The 24,066-nt window shown below is 40.4% G+C and overlaps 1 protein-coding gene across 4 annotated transcripts in view; it reads left to right on the top strand.

Annotated features, from left to right (window-relative positions):
• Positions 1 to 5,982: 5,982 nt before the first annotated feature.
• TSC22D2 (TSC22 domain family member 2) overlaps positions 5,983 to 24,066 on the top strand; it is a 54,204-nt gene continuing 36,120 nt past the window's right edge. For 2 of the 4 annotated variants that reach the window (XM_081235275.1, XM_081235277.1), the window contains exon 1: positions 5,983 to 8,038. In XM_081235275.1, the coding sequence (XP_081091401.1) occupies positions 6,132 to 8,038 (1,907 nt within the window). In that variant the 5' untranslated portion in view covers positions 5,983 to 6,131. Of the gene's footprint in view, positions 8,039 to 20,319; positions 20,392 to 21,930; positions 23,743 to 24,066 lie in introns of those variants that run through there. The other 2 variants (XM_081235276.1, XM_081235274.1) reach the window with 2 other exon arrangements.

Raw genomic sequence — 24,066 nt, 5'->3', positions numbered from 1 at the left:
AAAAAAGAAAACTTAGTATCAAAATCCAGAAAAGACAGGGTGAAGATGGAGAAAATATTCTCAATATTTGAAGATGAAAATATATTTGTATCTAGTCAATTTAGGTTAAAAATAGGTAAGTGCCACAAAATGGATGTCATAGTAATACTATTATGATTATTCATTAGGGATTTGACGGCCGCAACTGGAACGACCCTATGGTTAACATTTCACCTTGATTTTGCATTTTTCCTTTATTTCCCTTCTTTTCCAAAGATCCCAGGCAACAGATGGGGAAGGGAAGTGAGTATTAATTTGCAGAGAAGCAGCTCATTACACGGACATTTTAAGTAATACCCAAATCCTTGTGCAAACATGGATCTCGAGTTGAGATTTTAATGAGAATGAATGCTGTCAAAGTAGGATTTCAAGTATTCTAAAGTTAAATGCTAAAAGTGTTTTGTTTCCAGTGACGAAAGAACTAGTTCTGAATTAAAATGTAACTTCAAATACAAAGTAGTCAAGATTCTATCTGTGCTTTTCAACCCTTTGTTCCTATGAATTAAAAGTAGTCCAATTAGCCAGGTTAGAATGACCAACAGATTATCAGTCAACAACACTTAGACAACCTTCGTGTCCATATAAAGCTTATACAAGTTTCTACACTCAAACACACTTTTTAAAAACTTTGTAAGATGATAATAGTAACATACATAGGGAACTATAACCCAGAAGTCTAGAAATTGGCAATGTCTTTCAATGCTCTTTTGTGAGTGTTAAAGTTACAACTTAAAAGTAAAGGTATGTCATCACTTGAAATGATACATAATCACATCTGTGCATATACCAAATTCATATACACAAGAAGGACAGAATAGATGGTGATGATTTCACATTACCAATGATAGGCCATTAAATGTCTGTAAATAACTAGTTCATCTATGACAGGATATGGCTTCTTCCTAAAATCATGTACACTTTGTAACTTTCTTTTTAATTAACAAATTGTATTAAAAACATTACTGCCAATAGCATCACATTGAGTTCTATCTTTCCAAAGATGCCAAAACACTGCCACATGTTATTTTTTTCCATCCATTCTTTCTCTGGGGTTGGTAGTTTAATGCCTCTTTACCACAATGTTGCTTCTTTTTAGTAATGGGGAAACTGAGGGGTTAATATAGACTTGTCAGCAGTCAGAAAACAAGTCCATAGCAAAACTGGAGCTTACTCTTGATCTCAAGTTCTCTCCAATTAGGCAACACAGATTTCTTTTATCCCAAATGGTAACATATAATGTTAAAAAAAAAAAAAAGGAATATAGTCATTAATAGATTTTCTATTGAAGTTGCCCTATACTGCAGCATTTAAGCTAGATTTCAAAACCACAGAACTAATGTTTTAGATTCTAAGTTAAGTTCCATAATAAAAGAAAAAAAGCTTTAATAGGACATTGTATTTATTATTAGTTCAAAATTCACCCTTTTCTTCCACCAAATTGCTCTGTTTTGACTGAACTTCAAAGGTCTTTGGAACTCAAGGATATCTTCACTATTTAAAAAAGACATCATTGTTTGATAGTATTTTGAACTCTAGAAGAGTAGCTAATAGAACTTTTCTTACATGTGAAAATTTTACACACTTCATTCTCAAAGTTTGTACATCTCAATCAGATTATGTTTTTCTTTATAAGAGTATTCATGGAATTTCATTAACCTTAGTCCTCTTTTGTTAACTTTTTTTCCCCCTTTTTGGATAATATTACACAATGGCTTCACTGCAGGGGGTTATTAATAAGATATTGTTCCAGAAATGGAACCCCAGGTAAATCATAGTAATAAGTCCAGTACTACTTGTTCAGACAACTGATATTTATTTCCAGCAAACGCTTTTTGGAACCTGAAAACTAGTCCTCCACTTTGTATTTTTCTAACAATTTAGTGATAAAAATATAGAAAATAAACATGTTATTTCTAAATCCCAGAAAAATTTGTTGGCTGGGATACAAGCTGTCCAATTCCTAATGCACACAAGGGAACGCTCAATAAATGTCACCGTCTGACTGACAGTACTAATTCTAAAGGTTACTTCTCTTAACCTAGACAGTTGCTTCATTTCTACTGAAAATATGATTTTCTTTACTCTATCCCAGAGTGTTTGGATTAATGTACCATTACTAATTTAAATATGATACGCATTCATTGAAAAAAAAAGTCAGGTTTTCTTGAGTATTTCTGTAGTTTACATTCCAGGATCTTGTGACTATGAAACAGTTTTCCATCTGGTAACTGATATGGTTAGATGATAACCTAGCAGAATTTGGGGATAGGATGCTCTCAAAATGATGAAAAGATCTTGCTGCCATAGTTGTTTCTTGCTTTGTTTTGTTTTGTCTTTTTCCAATCAGTGGAAACAGTCCTTAGTTTCTAAGTCATTTTTCCCCCTGCATTGTTCTTCCTAAATATGCTTCCCATACATTACTAAATTAATTTTTTTTTTTTTTTTTTTTTTTTTTTTTGGTACGCGGGCCTTTCACTGCTGTGGCCTCTCCCGTTGCGGAGCACCGGATGCGCAGGCTCAGCGGCCATGGCCCACGGGCCCAGCCGCTGTGCGGCATGTGGGATCTTCCTGGACCGGGGCATGAACTCGTGTCCCCTGCATCGGCAGGTGGACTCTCAACCACTGCGCCACCAGGGAAGCCCCAAATTAAATCTTTGAGGGAAGAACAAAGTGTAAAACAGTCAAGTTGGAGGTCCTTGAGCAGTAACCAAGGATTCCCACATTTTCCACCTAAAGTTTCTGGGTGCAGGCAGGAAGCCAAGATAGTTGCAGTAAGACCCCTAGTCTTGAGGTATGGAACTCCAGGTATCTCCCCAGTTCCAGTGTGTTAGACTACCGAGTTACTTATTATGAACTCTCCACACACACACATACTTGCATGTACATCCTGCTTTCTATCATTTTAATTAGTTACGTGACAGCTTTTAATTTTTTGTGGACCATCCAGAAATTACATAGCTTTTTGTAGTTATATGATTTTTTGCTCTCTATAAAATGATTTCAAACTTATTTGCAACAACCAGAATTCTTATCATTTCTTAATAGAAGTTTTGTGCAATAAGTTCCTTACATTTTTAAAGAGCAAATGTATAAAAGAAGCTAGGACCTTTAAAGCTTTTGGAAAACTTACTTTCAAGAGAACTATTTTATTAGTTTAAACACACGCAAATCCTTAAACAGATAAATAAAACATTTTAACCTTATAAATCTTACTTTTGCTAGATGTCTTTTAACATCTTTAACCCCATCCTTACCAGAAATACAGCCCATTACTGATGTCTTCTAAATTATCTTTGTCATCATTTTCATTTTATAATAAATTCTTTACATGTTCTTTAAGGAGAAACGGTCTTACAGATTACTTTAAGATGATTCCTTTAAATGTGTGATTTAAGAGTATCATAACAAGTAATCAAGAAGTTGATGTTATAAAATAATGTAATGGGACAAGCAGGCATACAATACTTATTTTTCCAAAAGCCGCACAGTCAACATCACCCAATGGTCACCACTTTTAACAATCTGGGAAATTAATCCAAAATGAAATTAAGTTTTTATAAATTCATATTGGATGTAACCAGTTGATCTAACTTACTGATGGAATACTGTTTCTAACAATTACTGAAATTACAGATTTAGAACTGAAACATTCCATTAGCTATCTCTGCCACAATAGCAGCATAATGTTACACTTTATTACTTTACTCTCTCCCACTCCCTTAAGAAACAGGGATGTTATTATGTGGTCTTATTTCACATCCTGACCTCAGTCACTTGGGTATGGAGGACATGGGTTCTACTAAAGTTAAACGACAAATCTCTGTATATTATTTACAACTAAGGACCTAAAAAATTCTCTGTACATTTTAATTACCAAAACATCCTTTGGGATAAAAAGTATTTCTATTCTTCAAAGATTAGAGAACTGAGTACAGTGATTAACTGATTTATGTCACTCATCATGGTATGACTGCTAAAGCTGTAATAGATATGAAATTTTGAATTCCCTCAAGACATTTTAGATTTTACCTAAATGATGTATTAGTATGTCAAAGTTCAAGAGCCGCCTTCCTCTTTTTTTTTAAACTGTTTAAAAGAATGGCCTTACCATTTTCTTTCACCAGAAGGCAACTAAATGATAAACTCTCCAGTACTTTCATAGCTGCTTTCTGGACAGGAAAGGGTGCTTTCTAACTTGTTCTTATTGTTCATGGCCCAATCCAAAACATCTAACACTCTGGCTCCAACTAGGAGTTTTAGAATAAACAAAAGAAAGAGCTACAACTATTTAACGCAGTAGGTTCTACATTTATGGAGCCCATAAGCTGATTTCATGCTGAAAGTAAAAACAATCTCAAGATGTTTAAATGAACTCTTCGATGCTGGAATCACAACAAACTCAGGAAAATTAGGAATATGTTGGTAACCTCCAATCTTTTTTTAAACTGACCTCACCCTGGGCAAGAAACCATCTCCTGATGCCATTGTTGGAGACAGAATTTCTGACTATAAGATCCTTTTCCTGACTCAATCTGGCTTGCTATTCTTGGTTAATCATCCCCATTTCTCTCAACGTTTCACTCCTCTGACTATAGTGGATAACATTTATTATCAGGAAAGACTTTTTAAAGTGATTCGGTTCCTCCAGCCGTCTCCCTCCTTATCCTAGCTAACCCCCCCCCCCAACCCCCATTCCTATCGCCTTGTTTCACTAAGATTTTGCCAAACATTAGACACAGCAAGCACATGACCTCCAGTCTTCCAGTGTCTCGGAATAAACCGATATAAAAACATTCGATTGGCGCGGCTGTAAGTTTTTCTAGGCTTGGAATTTAAGAGTCTTTCGTTCTTCAACTCTTAAAGACCTAGAGCGCAAATTTTAAATTTAAAAAAATTTTAAATTAAAAAAAAAAACCCCTCTTTTTTAACCTTTAGCCCCGCCCATCGCCCCCCCAGCCTCCACGCGAAACTGCAGGAAACCGGAGGGGGCGGGGCGGTGACGTCACGACGCCGGTGCGTCACGGAACGGCGGCGGCTGCGGCGCTGGCGACGGCTGCGGCAGCGGCGGCATTTTAGTCGGCAGCGGCGGCGATAGCCGGGCTGCTGCTCCTCCCAGCATCCCTGGCGCGGCCATTTCAGCCCCATCTTGGCTGAGGGGAGGGAGCTGCAGCCGCCGCTTCAGCAGTTTGAATTTCAGTTTCTCCAGAGCCTGCGAACCGGTCGCACCGAGGAGGAGCCGAAGAAGCTACCGCTGCTCCCTCACACAGCCAGAGCGCCGCCGCTTGCCGGCCCGCCGGCCGCCGCCCCTTATTCTCTCAAGAGCCGCGAGGGGAGGCCGAGACCGCCGCCGCCGCCCGCCCGCGGGGGTGGCTCCCCCTGTAAGGGGAGGACCGAACCGGCTTTCCCCTCCCCCGGAGCGGGTTTCCGCCAGAGACAGCCGACATGTCCCTTGGGCTGAGCTCCGGCTAGAGCCGGGGAGGGAGGGCCGCCCGGCCGCACCGAAGCTCCGCCGCCCGCCCGCGGCTCCTGGCTGAATCAGGAATCCCCGGCTCCGGACTCGCCACTCCTCCTCCTTCCCTCTCGGCGTCCGAGAGCCCGGAGCTGACGCCGGCACTGGCTCGAGGAGCGGGACAGCACCGCCCCTCACGCCGCCGCCGCCTCCTCCCCTTCGCCCTCCCACTCCCACCCCCAGCCTAGGCCTGCTGACCGCGCGGAGCGCCGAGCTGGACTGACCACGGCGGCCCGGAGACGCGAGGAGGAAACAGCCGGCCCGCCCCTGGGGTCGCGCTTTCGCCGCCACTGGGGGTATTGAATTGAGGCGCCGCGACTGCGGGTGGCGAGAAGGAAGGAGGAGCCGCCGCGCGAGTGAGACGGGGGCAGAGCTGAAGAGACCGACACGGAGAAGGAAACGGGAGGAGGATGTCTCGCGGAGCGGCCGACGCACGGATCAACCCGTGACTCTTACAGCGGCGGGCCTCAGACCCCAGCGCGGACGCGGACTTTGTCTTTGGGGGCCCTGCTCTGCCCTTCCTGGTTTCCGGCAAGATCGCAGAGGAGCCGGCGTGCCTCTCTGCCCTCCAGCCTTCCTCACCATGTCCAAGATGCCGGCCAAGAAGAAGAGCTGCTTCCAGATCACCAGTGTCACCACGGCCCAGGTGGCCACTAGCATCACCGAGGACACCGAGAGCCTGGACGATCCGGACGAGTCACGCACAGAGGACGTCTCCTCCGAGATATTCGACGTTTCTCGGGCCACGGATTACGGCCCCGAGGAGGTCTGCGAGCGCAGCTCCTCCGAAGAGACGCTCAACAATGTTGGGGATGCGGAGACTCCCGGTACCGTCTCCCCCAACCTCGTCCTGGACGGGCAGCTGGCGGCCGCGGCGGCCACTCCCGCCAACGGAGGAGGAGCCGCTTCGGCCCGCAGCGTGGCTGGGGCGCTGGCCAGTACCCTAGCGGCGGCCGCCACCTCGGCCCCCTCCTCGGGGGCCCCCGGGGCCCCCCCGGTCGCGGGCCCCTCCGCCGGGCCAGGGACTGCCACCCCCTCGCAGCCCCCCACCACTTGTAGTTCCCGTTTCCGCGTGATCAAGCTGGACCACGGCAGCGGGGAGCCGTATAGACGCGGCCGATGGACGTGCATGGAATACTATGAGCGGGATTCCGACAGCAGCGTGCTGACCCGGTCCGGGGATTGCATTAGGCACAGCAATACTTTTGATCAGACTGCGGATCGGGACAGCGGCCTGGGCGCCACCGGAGGCTCCGTGGTGGTGGTGGTGGCCTCCATGCCGGGGGCGCACGGGCCCGACTCGGGAACTGACAGTTCCTTGACTGCTGTGTCACAGCTACCCCCGTCGGAGAAAATGAGCCAGCCCGCCCCGGCCCCGCCGCAGAGTTTTGGCGTTGGGCAGCCGCAGCCGCAGCCTCCGCCCGTAGGTGGGGCTGTGGCTCCGAGCTCGGCTCCGCTGCCGCCGTTCCCGGGAGCCGCGGCCGGGCCGCCGCAGATGATGGCAGCCCCGCCGCCCAGCCAGCCCCAGGGCGCCGCGCCTGGCTCCGTCCCCCCGGGCCCCAACGGACAGGGGCTGCCGCTGACGAATGTAACCCTGGCGCAGCCCGGCCCGGCCGTGGGCGCTTCTGCCGCGCCGCCGCCCCAGCAGTTCGCGTATCCCCAGGCTCAGATTCCGCCGGGCCATCTGCTGCCCGTCCAGCCCGCCGGCCAGAGTGAGTACCTGCAGCCGCCCAGCCCGGCGCAGCCCTCGTCCGCGGGCGCCGGAGCGGGCCCCGCCGCGGCGGCCGGCCTCCCCGGGGGCCCCGGCCACAACGCCGCCTCCACGGGCGCGCAGATGATGGGCGCGGCCTCCCTGCCTGGCGAAGCCGTGGCCCCGGGGCCGGGCCCCGCGCAGGGCGGACCGGCCGCGCCCGGTCAGCCGGCCGGAGTGCCCCCGGCTGCCGTGGGAGGCGCGGCGCCGTCGGGCCTGGTTCCCGCCGGGGCCGGGCAGCCGCAGATGGGTGGCAGCGGCGCGCCATCGGCAGTGCCCGGCGGCCCTCACGCCGTGGCGCCCGGAGTTCCGAACGTGCCTGCAGCCGCGCCCGCTCCCAGCGTGCCTACCACTTCTGTTACGATGCCAAATGTACCCGCGCCCTTGGCCCAGGCGCAGCAGCTGGGCAGCCATCCTCCGGTCAGTAGGAGCGGCAGCATCATCCAGCACGTGGGGCTGCCCTTAGGGCCGGGCACGGCCGGCGCACCGACGAGTCTACCGCAGTCTGACCTAAGCCAGTTTCAGAGTCAGACCCAGCCTTTAGTCGGGCAAGTTGACGATACTAGAAGAAAATCCGAACCCCTACCTCAACCACCACTTTCTCTCATTGCTGAAACGAAGCCTGTTGTGAAGCCTCCTGTTGCAGATGCCCTGGCAAACCCCCTTCAGTTAACACCTATGAACAGTCTCTCCACCTCTGTATTCAGCATAGCTATTCCTGTTGATGGTGATGAAGACAGGTATGGAAATCTTATTTGAAATATTTGATGGGAATGCTTGACCGGACATTGTAGCTTAGGATGCAGCTGTGGGAGGTTCTTTTCTCAATTTGAGGCCCTTAATATTTCTAAATATAAAAGTTAGTTTGTGTTTAGTAAAATTGATTCATCGGTTCTTGCAAAGACATTAATTTTAGATTACTGATGTTAAAAAAGATGTGTAGAGAGAGAATTGGTGTCACAGTTGTTTAGAAGCACTAAATTGGATAGGAATGCAAAATTGTTGACTCAGAAGGGCGGATTTTAGTTTAATCCTCTCAGTTTAGAAGTGGTGGCTAGTAGGTTATGCCGTGTAGGATTGTCCCTTTATTAGATATCAATCACACTTGAACACTTAATGGCAGAGTGTCTTGTCAGTGTGAGTTTTGAGACTGAGAGATAAAATTAGTTAAACATTTCCCATTCTGGAAAACCAGAAAGCCCTCTAGTAGAGAAAGAACCACATAAGGTATCTCCTCCAGTGTATCTGGAAAGGCTGGAGAGATACTGGTGAAATGTCAAATCCGGCTTTGAAGATCATATCTTCTTCAGCCCTTTAATAAAAGAGCATAGAAGGTCAGGAGGCTTCCCAGTGACTTCTTTAAGATGCTTTTTTTTTTTTTTTTTTAAAGCAAAAAGTGTATTGGAAAGATGTTCTTATCTTCCATCCATCTTTTTACTACAAGCAAGGGAGGTAGGAGACTTGACAGTAGTGAAAGCTGTAGTTCTTTAAATTAGAGTAATTTTGTAGTAAAATTATAAACGTTAACAATTGGCTCCCTGTATTTAGGGGGGATGCTTTTAAATAGTTTAAGGGGAAATTGGTGTATTACTATACCAATTCTACTACACTTGATGTTCGGTTATGGTTTAATGAGGATTTTAAGTGGTTTTGAGGAAATGTCACATGAAAATTCGATGTAGTGTGTATAATGCAAATGTTTAAAAACTGACTTATTACCAGATATTACATTTAAAAATTACAGAGAAAGTTTCAGGTACTTTACAGTTGGAAATTTATTTTCTGAGGTTTTTGTTTTGAGAGAGGTTAATTTTAGACGTATTGAAAGAGCAGAACGGTTTTTACAGATTTCTTGAATAATTGGTATGTAGATTACAATGAGAGCTGTTAAAGCTTTTTCTTCCTATTCTGAGTTCCTTCACATTCCTTTCTTTTTCATTTCGAATTAGCTTTGTATTTTTGTTATACGCTTCTTTTGGTTTGAAAAATGCTCACTGAAATTCATCTTCTTTGCCTTTTGTAATTAAAAGTTCATCTTTTTTTTGTAGGTGACTTGCTTGTGGGGAGTCTTTCTTCCATTTGAGAACTCTTAGAGAGTACCACGTGTCAGCTCAGCTAGCTAGTCATGGAGAAATTTTATATGGATGGGACTACCAAGTAAAGACACTGATTCCACAAGCCACTCAAAAACCCCTCTTTACATTTTCTGCCATATTTCACTTTTCACACGTAGGGGCACACCTGAAATGCCACTTGAGTTTATTTGTTCACCTTTGGTAATAGTCAACAGGCATCTTCCCTTTTCTAGCTGCCAGAAGCCAGTTTTTTGTGATGGGCTGATAAATAACCATTTGCTTACTACCTCTCTGTTCCTGTTGTACACTGTATCTCTTCAAGAAATGATGACTGGTTTTCTCAACCCCTCGCTACCCCAAAAACACATGCACACCTACGAATGAAGAATGTGTTTTCTCTCCTCTTCACACCTCTCAGTTTACAGCATTTGTAATTACTTTCCCCAGAACTTTTTGGTGACGATACGGTATGAAGCAGAGAGATCTGTTGATAAATGGAAACTCTGGGATGTATTCTTTAGGGTACGACCTCAAAGATACATTTATTTCTTCTCTTACTTTATTAAAAGAGTTGAATTTCAAGAATCTCATTTCCAAACTTGTGACTATTTGAACTACAGATACGACTGTATCAATGTTCTTATCAATTGTAGCAGTTAATCCAGTGCAGGGGTTTTCATTTGTGTATAGTCCTATTTTAAATGTGGCGCTTCCCTCCCCCACCCAGTCTTTTAAAATCTTCATTACTTATCAAATGTGCATTTCTAATTTTTGTTATAGCCTCTTCATGGGTTTCTAATTTAACATGCCAGTTTCCAAGATGTAATCTTACACATTTGACTGTTTTTGTCACTGGACCAACACACCTGGTGAAGGAATAAATCCATTAAGTAGAAATAGTTTGGGGGTCTTTTTAAATTTGTTTTTTAATGGAAAGCCTTTGTAAAAGAGAGGGCATTTTTAAAGTTGTATTCTTGAAATTAAGTAACACAGTTTTTCCAGGCGTATGTTTAAATTACTGAGATGACTACTTTTGAGGAGATAGTACTAACAAAATCGTGATTTTAATGTGATTTTAGGTTACCTTCTTAAATTAAAATCTTCGTACAATTTTATTTGCAGTCATTCAGATGTAAAGTAAAACATATCGGAGTGAGAGGTCTTGAGTAATTATTAATAGGTTGACAAATTTCAGATCCTTAGAAAATATTTGTAAAAAAAGATGTTTGCCTTTTAAAAAACCATTAAGACATTAGTAAACACAGTCTATTTTGTTGAGAAAAGGAAGGAAAATGGAAGATTAACAAAAAGATCAGGTGGTTTAAGTTGATATATTAAGCACTCTGTCTTGTGATTTTGTTTGCGTTACTTAATACAAGGCTCTGTATTGGCTCATTCTGAGACCATTTATTTTAAAGAATCAGAACTTATATACTATCATACCTTTAAAAGGGCTGATAGTTGTATATACAAAATAAGAAAAGGGTTAAATTTGTGAGTTAACATTGCCGATTGACCATATGGTATTAATTAGCGTGAAGTTTGTATATCATTCTAGTTTATGGTCAGTTGTTGAGATTCTTCAAATTGATTTTGTGTAAACTGGAGGATATAATAATGGTTGAAAATATAGTTCATAAAAAAATGCATAGACACTTTTACAGTGAACATTACAAAATTTGTTTAAACTACCTACACGCTTAACAGACTCCTATTTGGTAAATAGGAGGAGGTGCAAAATATTACTGGCCCTTTTGGAAAAGGAACACGGTACAGATCATTTTCCATAGATAGCTGACCAATGTGAACTCTGTAGGCCACATGCCAGAAGCTCTTATGAATGGCTGCAATTGTGAACTGTCAACTGCAACCAAAAGACTGTTGAAAACCTGATTGTAAGGATCCTCTAGTGGCAAATATCTTTATATCTTGTTAATAGTTTTATTTGTGTAGTTTGCTAATGACTGCTGATAAAATATTATAAATTGTGAGCGTTAAATGGTGTGTCCTGGTATGTGCTATAAATATAGATTTTGTTTGTATACTTCATATATATCTATGTAGATGTATGTATGAAATATACATATATACACACTTCTTTTAATGGAGTTTTTTTTTTTTTTTTAACGTGACTGTTTAAGAGAGGATTATGTAAATGTATATCAGGAGGCAGAACTGTCACTCTTACTTTGTTTCAAAAATCTATAGGGAACTTCTTAGAACTCTGAAAAAGTCTTACTGCATTTAGTCTTTAAAAATGAAAGCTCCTTAACTTGAATCTGTATTTCTTCGGGAGCTTATGGTTCTTTATCAGTATTGAAGTGTGGAGGTAATTTTGTCTTGCAGCTTTACAGTTGATGTTTAAATCACACGCCAGGTACCATCTTAGGCCTATCTAAGTAAGTAAGGATTTTGTAATCAAAGTGTAGTATCTCCTGTGTATGAGTGACATCATTATTTAGTATAAAAATGATACCGATGCATTCATCTGAGTGTCATGTTGATATGCTTTAGTCATAAACGTGGCTCTAAGTTAAGGAAATTATCATAGGTTTCCAGAAAGGCCGATGATCCAAAAGTGCCTGAAATTCCTAAAACCAAGAGTCGTATAAGTGGGAGCACGGCCTTTTTTATTCACAGTGATAACACCATTGTTTAAAATTTTGTGTGTGGGCCTCCCTGGTGGCGCAGTGGTTGAGAGTCCGCCTGCCGATGCAGGGGATACGGGTTCGTGCCCCGGTCTGGGAGGATCCCATATGCCGCGGAGCGGCTGGGCCCGTGAGCCATGGCCGCTGGGCCTGCGCGTCCGGAGCCTGTGCTCCGCAACGGGAGAGGCCACAGCAGTGAGAGGCCCACATACCGCAAAAAGAAAAAAAAAAAAAAAAATTTTGTGTGAACTGAATTGTATAGGCTGAACATTGGTTAACTTTTTAGAAAATATAAGGGTTTTTATGTGTGTGGATGAGACACACTCCAAGTAACTAATTTATTAACACTGTCTTTTTCTTGTAAGGGATGGAGGGTATCTTGAACTAAATTGCCTTTATGAGAAGTCATTTTTGTTTTTTCACAGTACTGGTAGTGGGATATATGCTTTCTCCTTTATGAGAATAAATGTAATACCAATCTATTTGTTCTTTGAGAATTCTGATAGCACTAATTTGGAAATGATAAAACATGATACTGGATTTATGGATCTGGTACTTGGTAATTTAGAATAGAGTTTAGTCTTTCTCAGCACCAAAAGAGGTTGGAAGCAGTCATGCTCTATAGAGTCCTCTAGTAACAAAGAGCAGCCCCACCAATCAGATGGTAAAGAAACCAGTGAATCTCTTCCCTCAGGAATGGTTGATAGGGGAGTATAAAAGGATCTTGACTTTTCTCTCCCAAAATGGTAGAAGCTGGGGCGTTGTGGGAGTAGGAGGTAATGGCAGGTAACCAACACAGAAGTAAAGGTAGTGAAATGACATGAAATATGGTCTCAGAAGGAATAGGAACACGTGTTAATAGTGAGGAATAGTGGTCTAATTCCTCCTTTTAATAATTGTTTTAGACCAATATGTATTTCCTCTTCCAGATACCGTTTATTTCTTAATTGCATTACTCTCGAAATACGAGAGGCTTTACAAAAACAGGTGTGTCTGGTTAAATGTAGCCTGAACCATGATGTTTCTAAGTAATTTTTTATTAATGGGAAGAGCAGATTTTTAATAAGAAATCTTAATTGAAGACAGTATTTAAGGGGTCTGTGTAGCGAATTTCCTGAATTGGAATAAATCCTTTAAGTTTGTTTTTTCTTTATACTAAAGCAGTAGACTTGTGACTTGAAGCTGTTCTTTTAAATGGTGTAATACGAATTACCACATCGCAAAGAATATGCATGCCTGAATCATTGGTATAACTTAGGCCTTTCCCACAGCAATTCTGTTGTTGTTGTTGTTGCTTTTTTTTTTTTTTTTTTTGGCTGCATTGGGTCTTCGTTGCTGCGCTGGGGCCCTCTCCAGCTGCTTCGAGCAGAGGCCACTCCTTACCACGGTGCGCCGCTGCGGCCTCTCCTGTCACGGAGCACGAGCTCCAGGTGCGCGGGCCTCAGCACTTGCGACACACCGACTCAGTAGCTGTGGCCTGAGGGCTTCAGAGTGCAGGCTCAGCAGCTGTGGCGCACGGGCCCAGCTGCTCCGCGGCATGTGCAATCCTCCCAGACCAGGGCTCGAACCCGCGTCCCCTGCATTGGCAGGCGGACTCCCAACCACTGCACCACCAGGGAAGCCCTCCCACAGCAATTCTTGAACATACCAGATTGAGATTACTCTATTTGTTATATTCTTAATCTGGCATTGCTTAGGGTAAATTTAATTAGGTAGGGTAAGTTTAACTATGTACACTATAGCGTATCATATGAGTAACCATTATAGACAGTGGAGTCACGCATGCCTGGGCTGAAATTCAACTGTGCCGCATACTTGAGACATTTGACCTTGAGCTAGTTATTTAGCCCTCTAAGTCTTGTTTTCCCATATGAAAAATGGGGATAATACCTACCTTGGAGAGTTTGAGAGGATTAAATGAGGTATGCAAGTGGTTTGTGAACAATCATGCATAACCTAAAACAGTATGTATGGCAAACATACATCACAGAAACATCAGTGTTTCAGTGTCTACACTGTTTTTCCAGGTCAACTCTTGATATGCTACAAACCATACCAAGAATGTTTAGTTTTGATCCAAAAATGTAATTGGATGGCATGGATATAATCAGAGAAAAGGAGACATTGTTTCAGGCCAGAAAACTCATGATGTAGTGAAGTGGTACAGCAAATTGTGTTCTAATCTGGCTCTTCCACCATTTAGCTGATTTCTTTGGTCAAGTCATTTAACTTTCTTGGTTTTCCTCATTGGTAAAATTAGAATTTGAGCCTTTGGTCAGATTTTAAGATTCCCTGAGTATGAGTCCATACATAGACATGTTTCATGAGAGAGCTGCCAACTTAAACCTTCCTCTTGGTCAAACCCTTTTCCTGCCCCCAGACTATTAGGTGACAAAAAATGAAGTTTGCAAATACTCCTTAAGTAGGTTGAATGCCCAGGAAAACATTTAAAGTGGCAATATGTGAATCAGTCAACTTACTTTGTGGTTTCTGAGTAGTAAGTACTGGGATACAGAAATAAAACTATCCTGCCTTCCAAGATCTCAGGCTATATGAAAATAATTACGATTTGAAGTTGCATACTTTGATATACGTTATAGGCTGTGATGGAGTAAATTGAAGTTGTTAATGGGAAAATTTAGGACATCAAGTCAGATTTGTGTGGGGAGGAAGTAGTTAGACTGATTTCTGTTTAAAATTAACCACTTCTCTGCATAGGCAATACATTTATAAAGTTCAAAATTCAAAATATATGAATATAAATTGAAAGCCATTCTGCTACCTCTGTCCTCCAGCCACCCAATTTCTGTCCTCAGAAGCAACCCATTATTACTTTTGCTTTCTTCTGAAGCTAACTCTAGAGTTGAATCTTAAGAGTCATTCAGATGAGGTCACTGATGAGAGAAGCAGATGATTTTCCAAGTGGAAGGAGAAGGCAGTTTTGTGTAACAATATGGAAGAGTGAGAATATGTCAGATTTGGAACATGATGTGATTAATTTGACTGTAATCAGAGTGAAGGGTTTAAATGTCACGGAGAGAAATGGAAATTTTTATCACTTAAGTCTATGGTTGCTGTTAAGGTGTTTCTTGAAGCTTTTATTGTTAAAGTAGTATGTATCTTGGAACCATTTCAATACGCTTTTTAGTGGTTATTGTATTTTTAATTAAAATCTTGTGGTAAAGTTGTGTGTAAGGACATCCTGGGGGGAGCTCTGAATCCCAGAGGTGGAATTCCTCCAATGGAATGTACTAAATAGCTTGGTATACCTGGCTCTAAGTTTATGAATTCTGTTTACCTTAAGTATTCTGTTTGCCTCAGTAGTACCTTAATAATGATGAAATATTTGGTACATGTTAAGATACTGTACCAAAAGTTGATCTTTATACAGCATATTTGGAAATCATAACCCTATGTTAAACATAGACCAGGCTTAATTGTTTCAGACCGTATGTATGCATAATCTCATTTTATCTTTTCAGTAACTGTAATGAGTGTTTTTCTCCCCTTTTTTATGGATTAAGGAAACTGAGGCGCTGAGGATTTGAGTCACACAGCTATTAAGTCACACAAGGCATAGGTCAGATTCAGGCCTTCTGACTCCAAAGCCAGTGCTCTTGGATATTCCCGGAGTTAGTTTTGTTTACTACTTTCCTGACTGTAAGATAGGATGAAGGAAAAGCTTCTGTTGCCCTGATCAGTTGTGTTGTAACCCTTTACCTAAAGGATATTTTTTAAATCATTTAAAATCCCTAGATGATAACGTTGGAGATGGCCCTTGTTCCTCGGCTTACTGTATTTCCCCGGTTTCTATTTAGAGATTTCTGAAGTTGAGTTTTGACATAAGAGAAGGAGAAGGTATTTGCTGAGGAGAGGGCTCATGTACCTCATTCCTTAAGCTTCAAGTGTTTTTTAGCTTAGTTTTGAGGTAGAATATGTACGGATGTTTCTCCTCGCTATTATAGTTAGTTACCCTACAAAGATAATATCTTAGTTTAGCAGGTAGACATATGTCACATTTAAGATACTTTCTCATGTACTACTTTATGTAGTTGGTGATTATCATCACAGACTGTTCAGTATATAAAGTCAGAGATATGGGCTTCCCTGGTGGCCCAGTGGTTGAGAGTCCGCCTGCCGATGCAGGGGACACGAGTTCGTGCCCCGTTCTGGGAAGATCCCATGTGCCACGGAGCGGCTGGGCCCATGAGCCATGGCCGCTGAGCCTGTGCGTCCGGAGCCTGTGCTCCGCAACGGGAGAGGCCACAACAGTGAGAGACCCGCGTACCGCAAAAAAAAAAAAAAAAAGTCAGAGAGAAAAGAAGTATTTTGTTCATTGGTTTGGAAAATTTTCTACAAATAGGAAAACAGTGTTTTAGGTGAGTCTTCCTAAGAAGTGCTTGATTGGCTTTATACTGAGTTTAGTAGCTTACATTGACATCAAATATGTTGTTAGAGAACTGTTTTCAAATTTTATTTCTTGAGCAGAAGAGAATTTGTGACCAAAGCTGCATAAAATTCAATATTTCTAACACATTTTTAATACCATTTGCCTCTTGGTGCCTTCAGATTTCATAGACTGTAAACTTGAAATGATCCCCATTAACAGTGTTTTCCATGAACTGTTAATTTCCTCAATTTTATGCCATTCCAAAACAGAAGTCTTTGATGATCAGGCCCTTCAGTACTTATAGATGGCTCCTCTGAAGTTCTTGATCAGCTAGGTTTCACAGACATGACTCCTTTAATCTGTGCTGCTAATCAGTGTTTTGAGACTAATTGTTGCTGTTTGCGAAAAATCAGTTTATGGATAACATCCCAGCTTAAGTATTCCAGAAACCAGAAATTTCATATTTTATAATAAGACTAAATGTTTGTCCTTGGAATCTCAAGTATTTAAAATTTTTTACACTACATAGATTGTATAACTCCATATGGCTTATTCATTTTGAATATATGTAAAAAGGGATTGTTAACTGCCAGCTTTTGCAACCTAAGTGTATTTGTTGACACGTTCTAAAGACTTTAAGTCCGTTTATAGTACTGTATTTTATTTCACAGTTATTTTTCTCGCCCCCAAGATGCACGACTAACTGCAGATACGTTCTCTTTTCACTTCTACATTTGACCTATGAGAAACATTTCGTTATTAGTATCAATGCTGTAAAAATTCTGGAATTTCATAACTAAAGTCGTGACTTTATTTAAAACCAATTTATGTGGCATTTGAATTTGATTCAAATTAAATATATATGTATATATTTTTCCAAAATCAGGGGATCTGAAGTTCTTCTAAAGAATATCTCCCTTAAAAATATATTGTAAATGTTCTTTAATGAATTTTGAATTCCAGACTTGCAGAATAACTTCCAAGTTTACTCTTTGTTATTTTTTTGTATTTACTACCTTCCTCTTTGTGTCACTCTGTTTATTTTAAACCCAAAGTCTCCAAACAGACCTGTGTGAATAGCAGACTTATTCCCATATGGTCTTGGTTGAGCCTGGTAAAAAAGCCAAATTGAGTTTTCAGTTGGTTTAGTTGGCTTTCATTTAATTTGGCAGGCTGATTTTTTAAGTACAGTGAAAAAAAGGGGCCTGGCAAATATATCTTGAGAGGATACAAGCTGTTAAATAAACAGTAGTTAACAACCTCTTGATTCTTTCTTGATATTAGTAGGTCCAATCAGTGCCTTTAATTGCCTTAGACCTAGTCAGGAGAAAAGTAGAGAAACAGTTAAAAGAACAGAAAGGAGTTGAAGTAGGGGAAGCAAAAAGAAGTACACACACTGAAGACTCCTAGTTAATCAAATAGTTGCTTTGGTGACATACTGGCATCTAGTGTCTATCTTCCTTTCCCAGATTTGGATCATCTAAAAGATACCCTACTGGTTAAAATTTAAAATGCCTTCTAGAAAATATTTTTTTTTTACAATTCAGTAGATTAATATATGTCGTCTTTTAATAAATTTATTTATTTATTTATTTTTGGCTGCGTTGGGTCTTCGTTGCTCCATGCAGGCTTGCTCTAGTTGTGGCGAGCGGGGGCAACTCTTTGTTGCGGAGCACGGGCTCTAGGTACGCAGGCTTCAGTAGTTGTGGTGCACGGGCTTAGTTGCTCCATGGCATGTGGGATCTTCCCAGACCAGGGCTCGAACCCGTGTCCCCTGCATTGGCAGGCGGATTCTTAACCACTGTGCCACCAGGGAAGTCCCCAGTATGTGTCTTTTAAGTTTTGTTTTGTTTGTTTATGTATTTATTTATTTTTGGCTGTGTTGTGTCTTCATTCCTGTGGACGGGCTTTGTCTAGTTGCGGCGAGCCAGGGCTGCTGTTCTTTGCAGTGCATGGCCTTCTCATTGCAGTGTCTTCTCTTGTTGCTGAGCATGGTCTCTAGGCGCATGGGCTTCAGTAGTTGAACTCAGGCTCAGTAGTTGTGGCTCGTGGGCTCTAGAGCACAGGCTCAGTAGTTGTGGTGCACGGGCTTAGTTTCTCCGCAGCATGTGGGATCTTCCAGGACCAGGGCTTGAACCCGTGTCCCCTGCATTGGCAGGTGGATTCTTAAGCACTGTGCCACCGGGGAAGTCCTGATAATATATGTCTTGATGTCCTATGAGTTTTGAAATCATGGAATTCTATTGAGTGAGTATTTTATTTGATGATCATTGATACTTGATTGCTATTCCAGTAGAAGTTGGAAATAGTTTTCTTATTATACTGATAATACTGCAGACTCACCTAAGGCACTAGTTAGGGTCTCAGAATTGCCATGTTGTATCTGAACCTCATTTTGATGATAAAGATAATAACTGTCATTTATTGAGCATTGACTAAATGCCAGGAGCACTAGTTACCTATTACCCTGCAAGGCTAGATAGTAATATCACCATTTAACTGATGGAGACAGACCTAGAGAGGTTAAAATTTAACTCTGTTATATGCTTAGCATAGTGGTTTAAGAGCATAAACCCTGGGACCAGATTGCCACTTAACTAGCTCTGTGACATTGGGCAAGTTACTTCTGTCTGACCCAGTTTCCTTATCTGTGAGATGGGAATAATAATAACACCTAGCTCTTAGGGCTGTTGTAGTATTGAGTTAATAAATGTAAAGCACTTAGAATTGTGTCTGGTATACAATAAGCACTTATATTCTTAGCTTGCTACTGTTATTCTGCTACAGCACCAGTCAGGAATTTTAGAAGTGATGTGGCAAGTTTTTGTTGGCTCCCTATTGTATGGGTTGGGAGTGGCGGAGACCATGGAAATATGCTGAGGTGGAGACAGAGCTGTTACAGAGCAGGTTTGTCAAAAGGTTAGTCTCTTGAGAACTTCGGAGATGTGAGGTGAAACCAGTATGCTGAGAGCTTGCCCCTATTAAGATTCTATAGTTATAGCCCTAGGGAATGTGTCTCCAGGGAATAGTGGGACTGGATGGTGATAATGGTGTATAAGCTCTTACCCCTTAAAGGGGCACTGTACAAATGCAGGAAGTTAGAAGGCTGCCCTCCAATTGCAGCACCATTTTTTGCCTTAACCCAGAGAAACCACCCATAAATAAATGAATTCTGAAGGTGGAAATTGTGTCAAGTCCAACCCAGAAAAGGACTCATTGGTCACCATCAAATCCTGTCAAATAGGTCCTATGAAGAATTTTCATATCATGAAGCTACTGTTTAACTAATTTTACATGAATACTGTACCTGAGAACAGCTTTGTTAAACTGTTAAGTGTGTAGGGATTTATAAAGTCATCTGCTACAGAGTAGTTGTTGATTTAGGCTATGAACTGGTCACATTCATATGTATGTAAATGTATATACACACACAACTGGGTGCTAGTTAGTATTTCATTTTATCTGTATTACGCCTTTTTTTTAGAACTGTGATCCTGAATTGTTAGGGTCTGCTGGATTTGGTCCAGTTTTTTAATTTCTTTCAAAATGTTTTTAATCAAGCTTATGTGGGTTTTTTTTCTTTTTATTAAAACAGTTGCATTGTATTAGAAATCTAAAATCTTTTTTAAATTTTTTGGGAAATGAGTTTATTTTTTTTAATTTTTATTGGAGTACATTTGCTTTACAATGTTGTGTTAGTTTCTACTGTACAGCAAAGTGAATCAGCTATACGTATACATATATCCCCTCTTTTGGATTTCCTTCCCGTTTAGGTCACCACAGAGCATTGAGTAGAGTTCCCTGTGCTATACAGTAGGTTCTTATTAGTTTACCATCTTTTTTTGAAAAGTAAGTGATTTTACTGTACTTTCTCAACTTCATTTCCATTTGATTCTTGGATCTCACAGGAATCCTTCAACTGCTTTCTTCCAAGCGTTCCATTTGAACACGATTCAGGAATCAAAGAACCTCTGGCATAGGTATGAATACTTTCATATGGAATGCATACATGCAAAAGTGTATGCATGAACTGCTTTGCACTGTAACGGTTTCTCATCTTTAAAACTGATCTTTATTATTTTAGGAGGGGGGAAAATCACATGGTATCTAGCATGGGACAAAGCAGCAAAATAAACCAAAAGGACAAACTATATTTTAAATAGAATATAGACATACTTTCCTTTTTACTGCACTTAAAAGTGTATTTTTTGAAGGACTTTTTCTATTGGATTTTATTACATGAAATATCCCCTTACCCATGTGTATTTAATGTAAAAACATATCTTATAAAATAAACTACCTACAGCTATTTTAATTTTGTGCCATTTTATATGATTTCTCTGTAAAAGCCATAGTGACTCAAAGCAAAATGTTATTTCATATTAAGAAATTGGAGGAGGGAAACGACTAAGGTATCAAAGTAGTAGTCATTGTTTAATTCTTGGCAAGAAAATTTAACCTTAAGCTTGTTTGCTAGAATTCACCAGATCTGCATTACTGTTTTATAAACCCCTAAAACAGTTTGTTTTCTCACAGAAATGTTGTATAAATTTTATTTTTAACTTTTTAAAATATAGACTGAAGTCTTGGAGTTCATGTATGGCAGCAGATACTTTGGTTTATCTTTCTGCTTAATAACACATTTTAAGTAGTATATTATATCTGTTATATTATATCTGTTCACTTATTTTGCTGAATATTTATTAGCACTCAATTATTCTGTGTCTAATTAATAGAAGTTGAGTGCAAACAATGTTTTTAAGACTCACACAGAGCTTTGTTAGATTCTTTTAACTCTGCCTGGCAGCGCATTTGTGTCCTTTGGCATATTTTGGATAACACTCCTAGACTCAACTGCATCTCTTTCATTAGAATAGAGTATTGCTATGTGCATGTACATGTCATGTGAAGACATGGTCTACATTGCTCAGAAATGATAACAGTGTTTTAATTCTTAGGCTTGATTTACTGTATCACTCAAGAAATTTTCTAACAAACTGTCTTTTTGGTGATGTGTTCCTTACTTAACTTAAAAATGTTTTTAAATGGTTACTTGTAGAACAAGAAGTTTTAAAATGTATAGTGCTATGTTTATAAATTCAATTTTTAAATTGTATAGCTGTAGCAATATAAATTGAGACAAATGTAAATCGTGGCATGAAACAAGCATGAAGTTTTAATCATTCAGATGGCTTACCAGATGTAGCCAGGGTGAGTACTTTGGGGTGTGCTTTATACTTTTCCCTTAGAAAAAGGAAAAATAGTACTCTTTAGAAATGTTATAAAATAGTTTTTAGATATATGGTAATTTATTTCAAATAGCTAACTTTCATGAGCTACCATGACATCAGTATGAATAATACCTATTATTTTCATCAAAACAATGTAGAAAGTTTTGAACTTTATTTTTTATAATTTGGATCTAATTAAAAGATGTCTTTTCATTATAAAGCAGCTGTAGAAGTTGCCTGCTCATCATTTGTTACAGCTAAATACTCCTTATCTGTTTTCTTTTTTAGATACCAGAAACGTTTAAGGTATCAGAAATCAGGCAAGCTGCTTTATCTATAGTTTCTCATGGGTTGAAAATATTTTCTCTTCTCCTTGGAGCCTCTTGTCCAGAACCAAAGAATTTTAACAGATACTTGGATACTTGTCTATAGTGTGTTAGTGCCAAAATATAATCAAAACTTATATTCTATATCAGCCATTCTTCACTGTAAGTTGGCATGTTGGTACCAAGGTGACAAGCCCAACGCAGTAGAAACTGACTAGTGGCTTCCTTTTAGCTTTTCAACTAGCTTAATTAATTTTCAGTTGAGAAGAGCAGTAGTGGCTGGCCTTATTAGTTCTAACCATCTACAACTTCAGTTGGCAGGTATCTGCAAACTTCTTAATAGGTTATGAGCTAATAAAGTATTGTGGGACTGTTTATTCGTTTTCTTCGCAGACAGGGGTTGAAGATTAATGTGTGTTAAGCTTTGAAAACTATCTCACCAAGCTGCCTTGTTCATTGTTGACTTATAAATTTAAGATTTTTAAAATATTATTAATAATTTGGCAATTATCAGTATTTTTCAAGGATGATTCTATTAAATAGAACCATTCAGAGATTTAAGGGACTATAAATTCCTTACATCATCTACTTAAGAGGTATAAATTTGCCTATCAATGTGGCATATACCATATTTCAGGCTCCTGTGTATGAAATCTTAGAAATCATTTTCAGTAGGGGCAGCTTTTAAGCCCTGTGCCAATTTTTATTAAACCTGCCCTAGATATCTGAAGATTCTTGGTTTTTGCCTTACTTGAAAGACTGGTGTCTTTTTTCCCCCAGAATTCTTTCAGCAGACTATCTTTTAATCAAAATATAAGTAACTAGTATACCTTCCTCACATTGACTTAGAGCTCTCTAAAGGCCCCTTTGTTTTCTCCACTATTTAAATTAGAGTTAGCAAGTTGAGAAGCTTTCCCTCAGTCTGCTTCTGCCTATATTTAGATATTCTCTCTTTCCATTGATACCCAATGTTTTACTCAGTTATTATACTAAAGTCGAAGCTCCTGTCAAGCCTTCCTTTCCCTTTTCCTGTAGGAGCCATCATTTCTGTCTTCTGCATTTGTCATTTGCAGAGTCATCAGGGAATCAGTCAGCTGAAATCATCATCAAATATAAGAATAATAGATACTGATAGCTAAAATAATACAGGGAGCCCAGATTATTTGCATTGACTGTTTATTAAAATGAATAATGTAGCTTTCTGGAGATTATCTTACTCTCCAGAAAGCTTTTAAGCCCTGTGCCAATTTTTAGTGATAGCCTAGCCTATTGGCATTTCAGAATAGTAACTTGAAAATCTGACTTCTTATTTTTTCTTCTTTAAAACACAGCTTCCCAGACTTAATCATTATTGGCATTACTTTGTTATATCGACAGAATTAGTTTAGAAACCTATCCTGATGATCACTGGGGAGCAGGTTCTCATTGGGAGTCTTTTGTCTGTAAAAGCTAAGGGTAAGAATTTATAGCAAACAACTTTACCTTCTTGTAAATATCAGGTCAGTAAGGTAAAGGAGTACTAGAGGGAAGAAACTTTACCTCAGGTAGACTAAAGGAAGAAATCAGGTAGCTTGTAAGGATTTATCCTTATTGATAAACACTTAAAAGAGTTTCTGCCCCAATGAAGAAAATACTTAAATGTAGTTAACAAATGAGAGTAACAGTTGCTAGGTGCACCATCCCTTTGAGTCAGCTTGTCCTTCCTCATGATAGCACCAATATTTAAAGAGAAATGAATAAGGAAAGTAGTATACATGAATTATTAACTTAAAATGAATGTCTGAGTAAGTTTATGTCTTTTTCTAGATACTTGATGATTTCAGTTAAATTAAGTCTTTATAGTGATTACTTACATCTATTTACATCTAGTTTCACAATTGTTGCATTAAAATGTTCTTGTTAAATAACCTCCAGTATTTTGTGTTAGAAAAGGCATCCAGTATTTCCTGTCATTGTGAGATTTCATTTTTGAAGTTAGAGGTAAATCAGAACTAAACTACTCCTAAGACACAATTTGTTTTGTTTCGCTCATACTCCAGGAAGCTTGGATACATCATTAACACCCACTTGTTAACCCAGATGGTAAAAACTCAGGTTT

Source organism: Mesoplodon bidens (genome assembly GCF_964165515.1).
Source record: "Mesoplodon bidens genome assembly, chromosome: 5".
NCBI classification, from domain to species: Eukaryota; Metazoa; Chordata; class Mammalia; order Artiodactyla; family Ziphiidae; genus Mesoplodon; species Mesoplodon bidens.
This window is presented reverse-complemented; position numbering and strand designations above follow the sequence as displayed.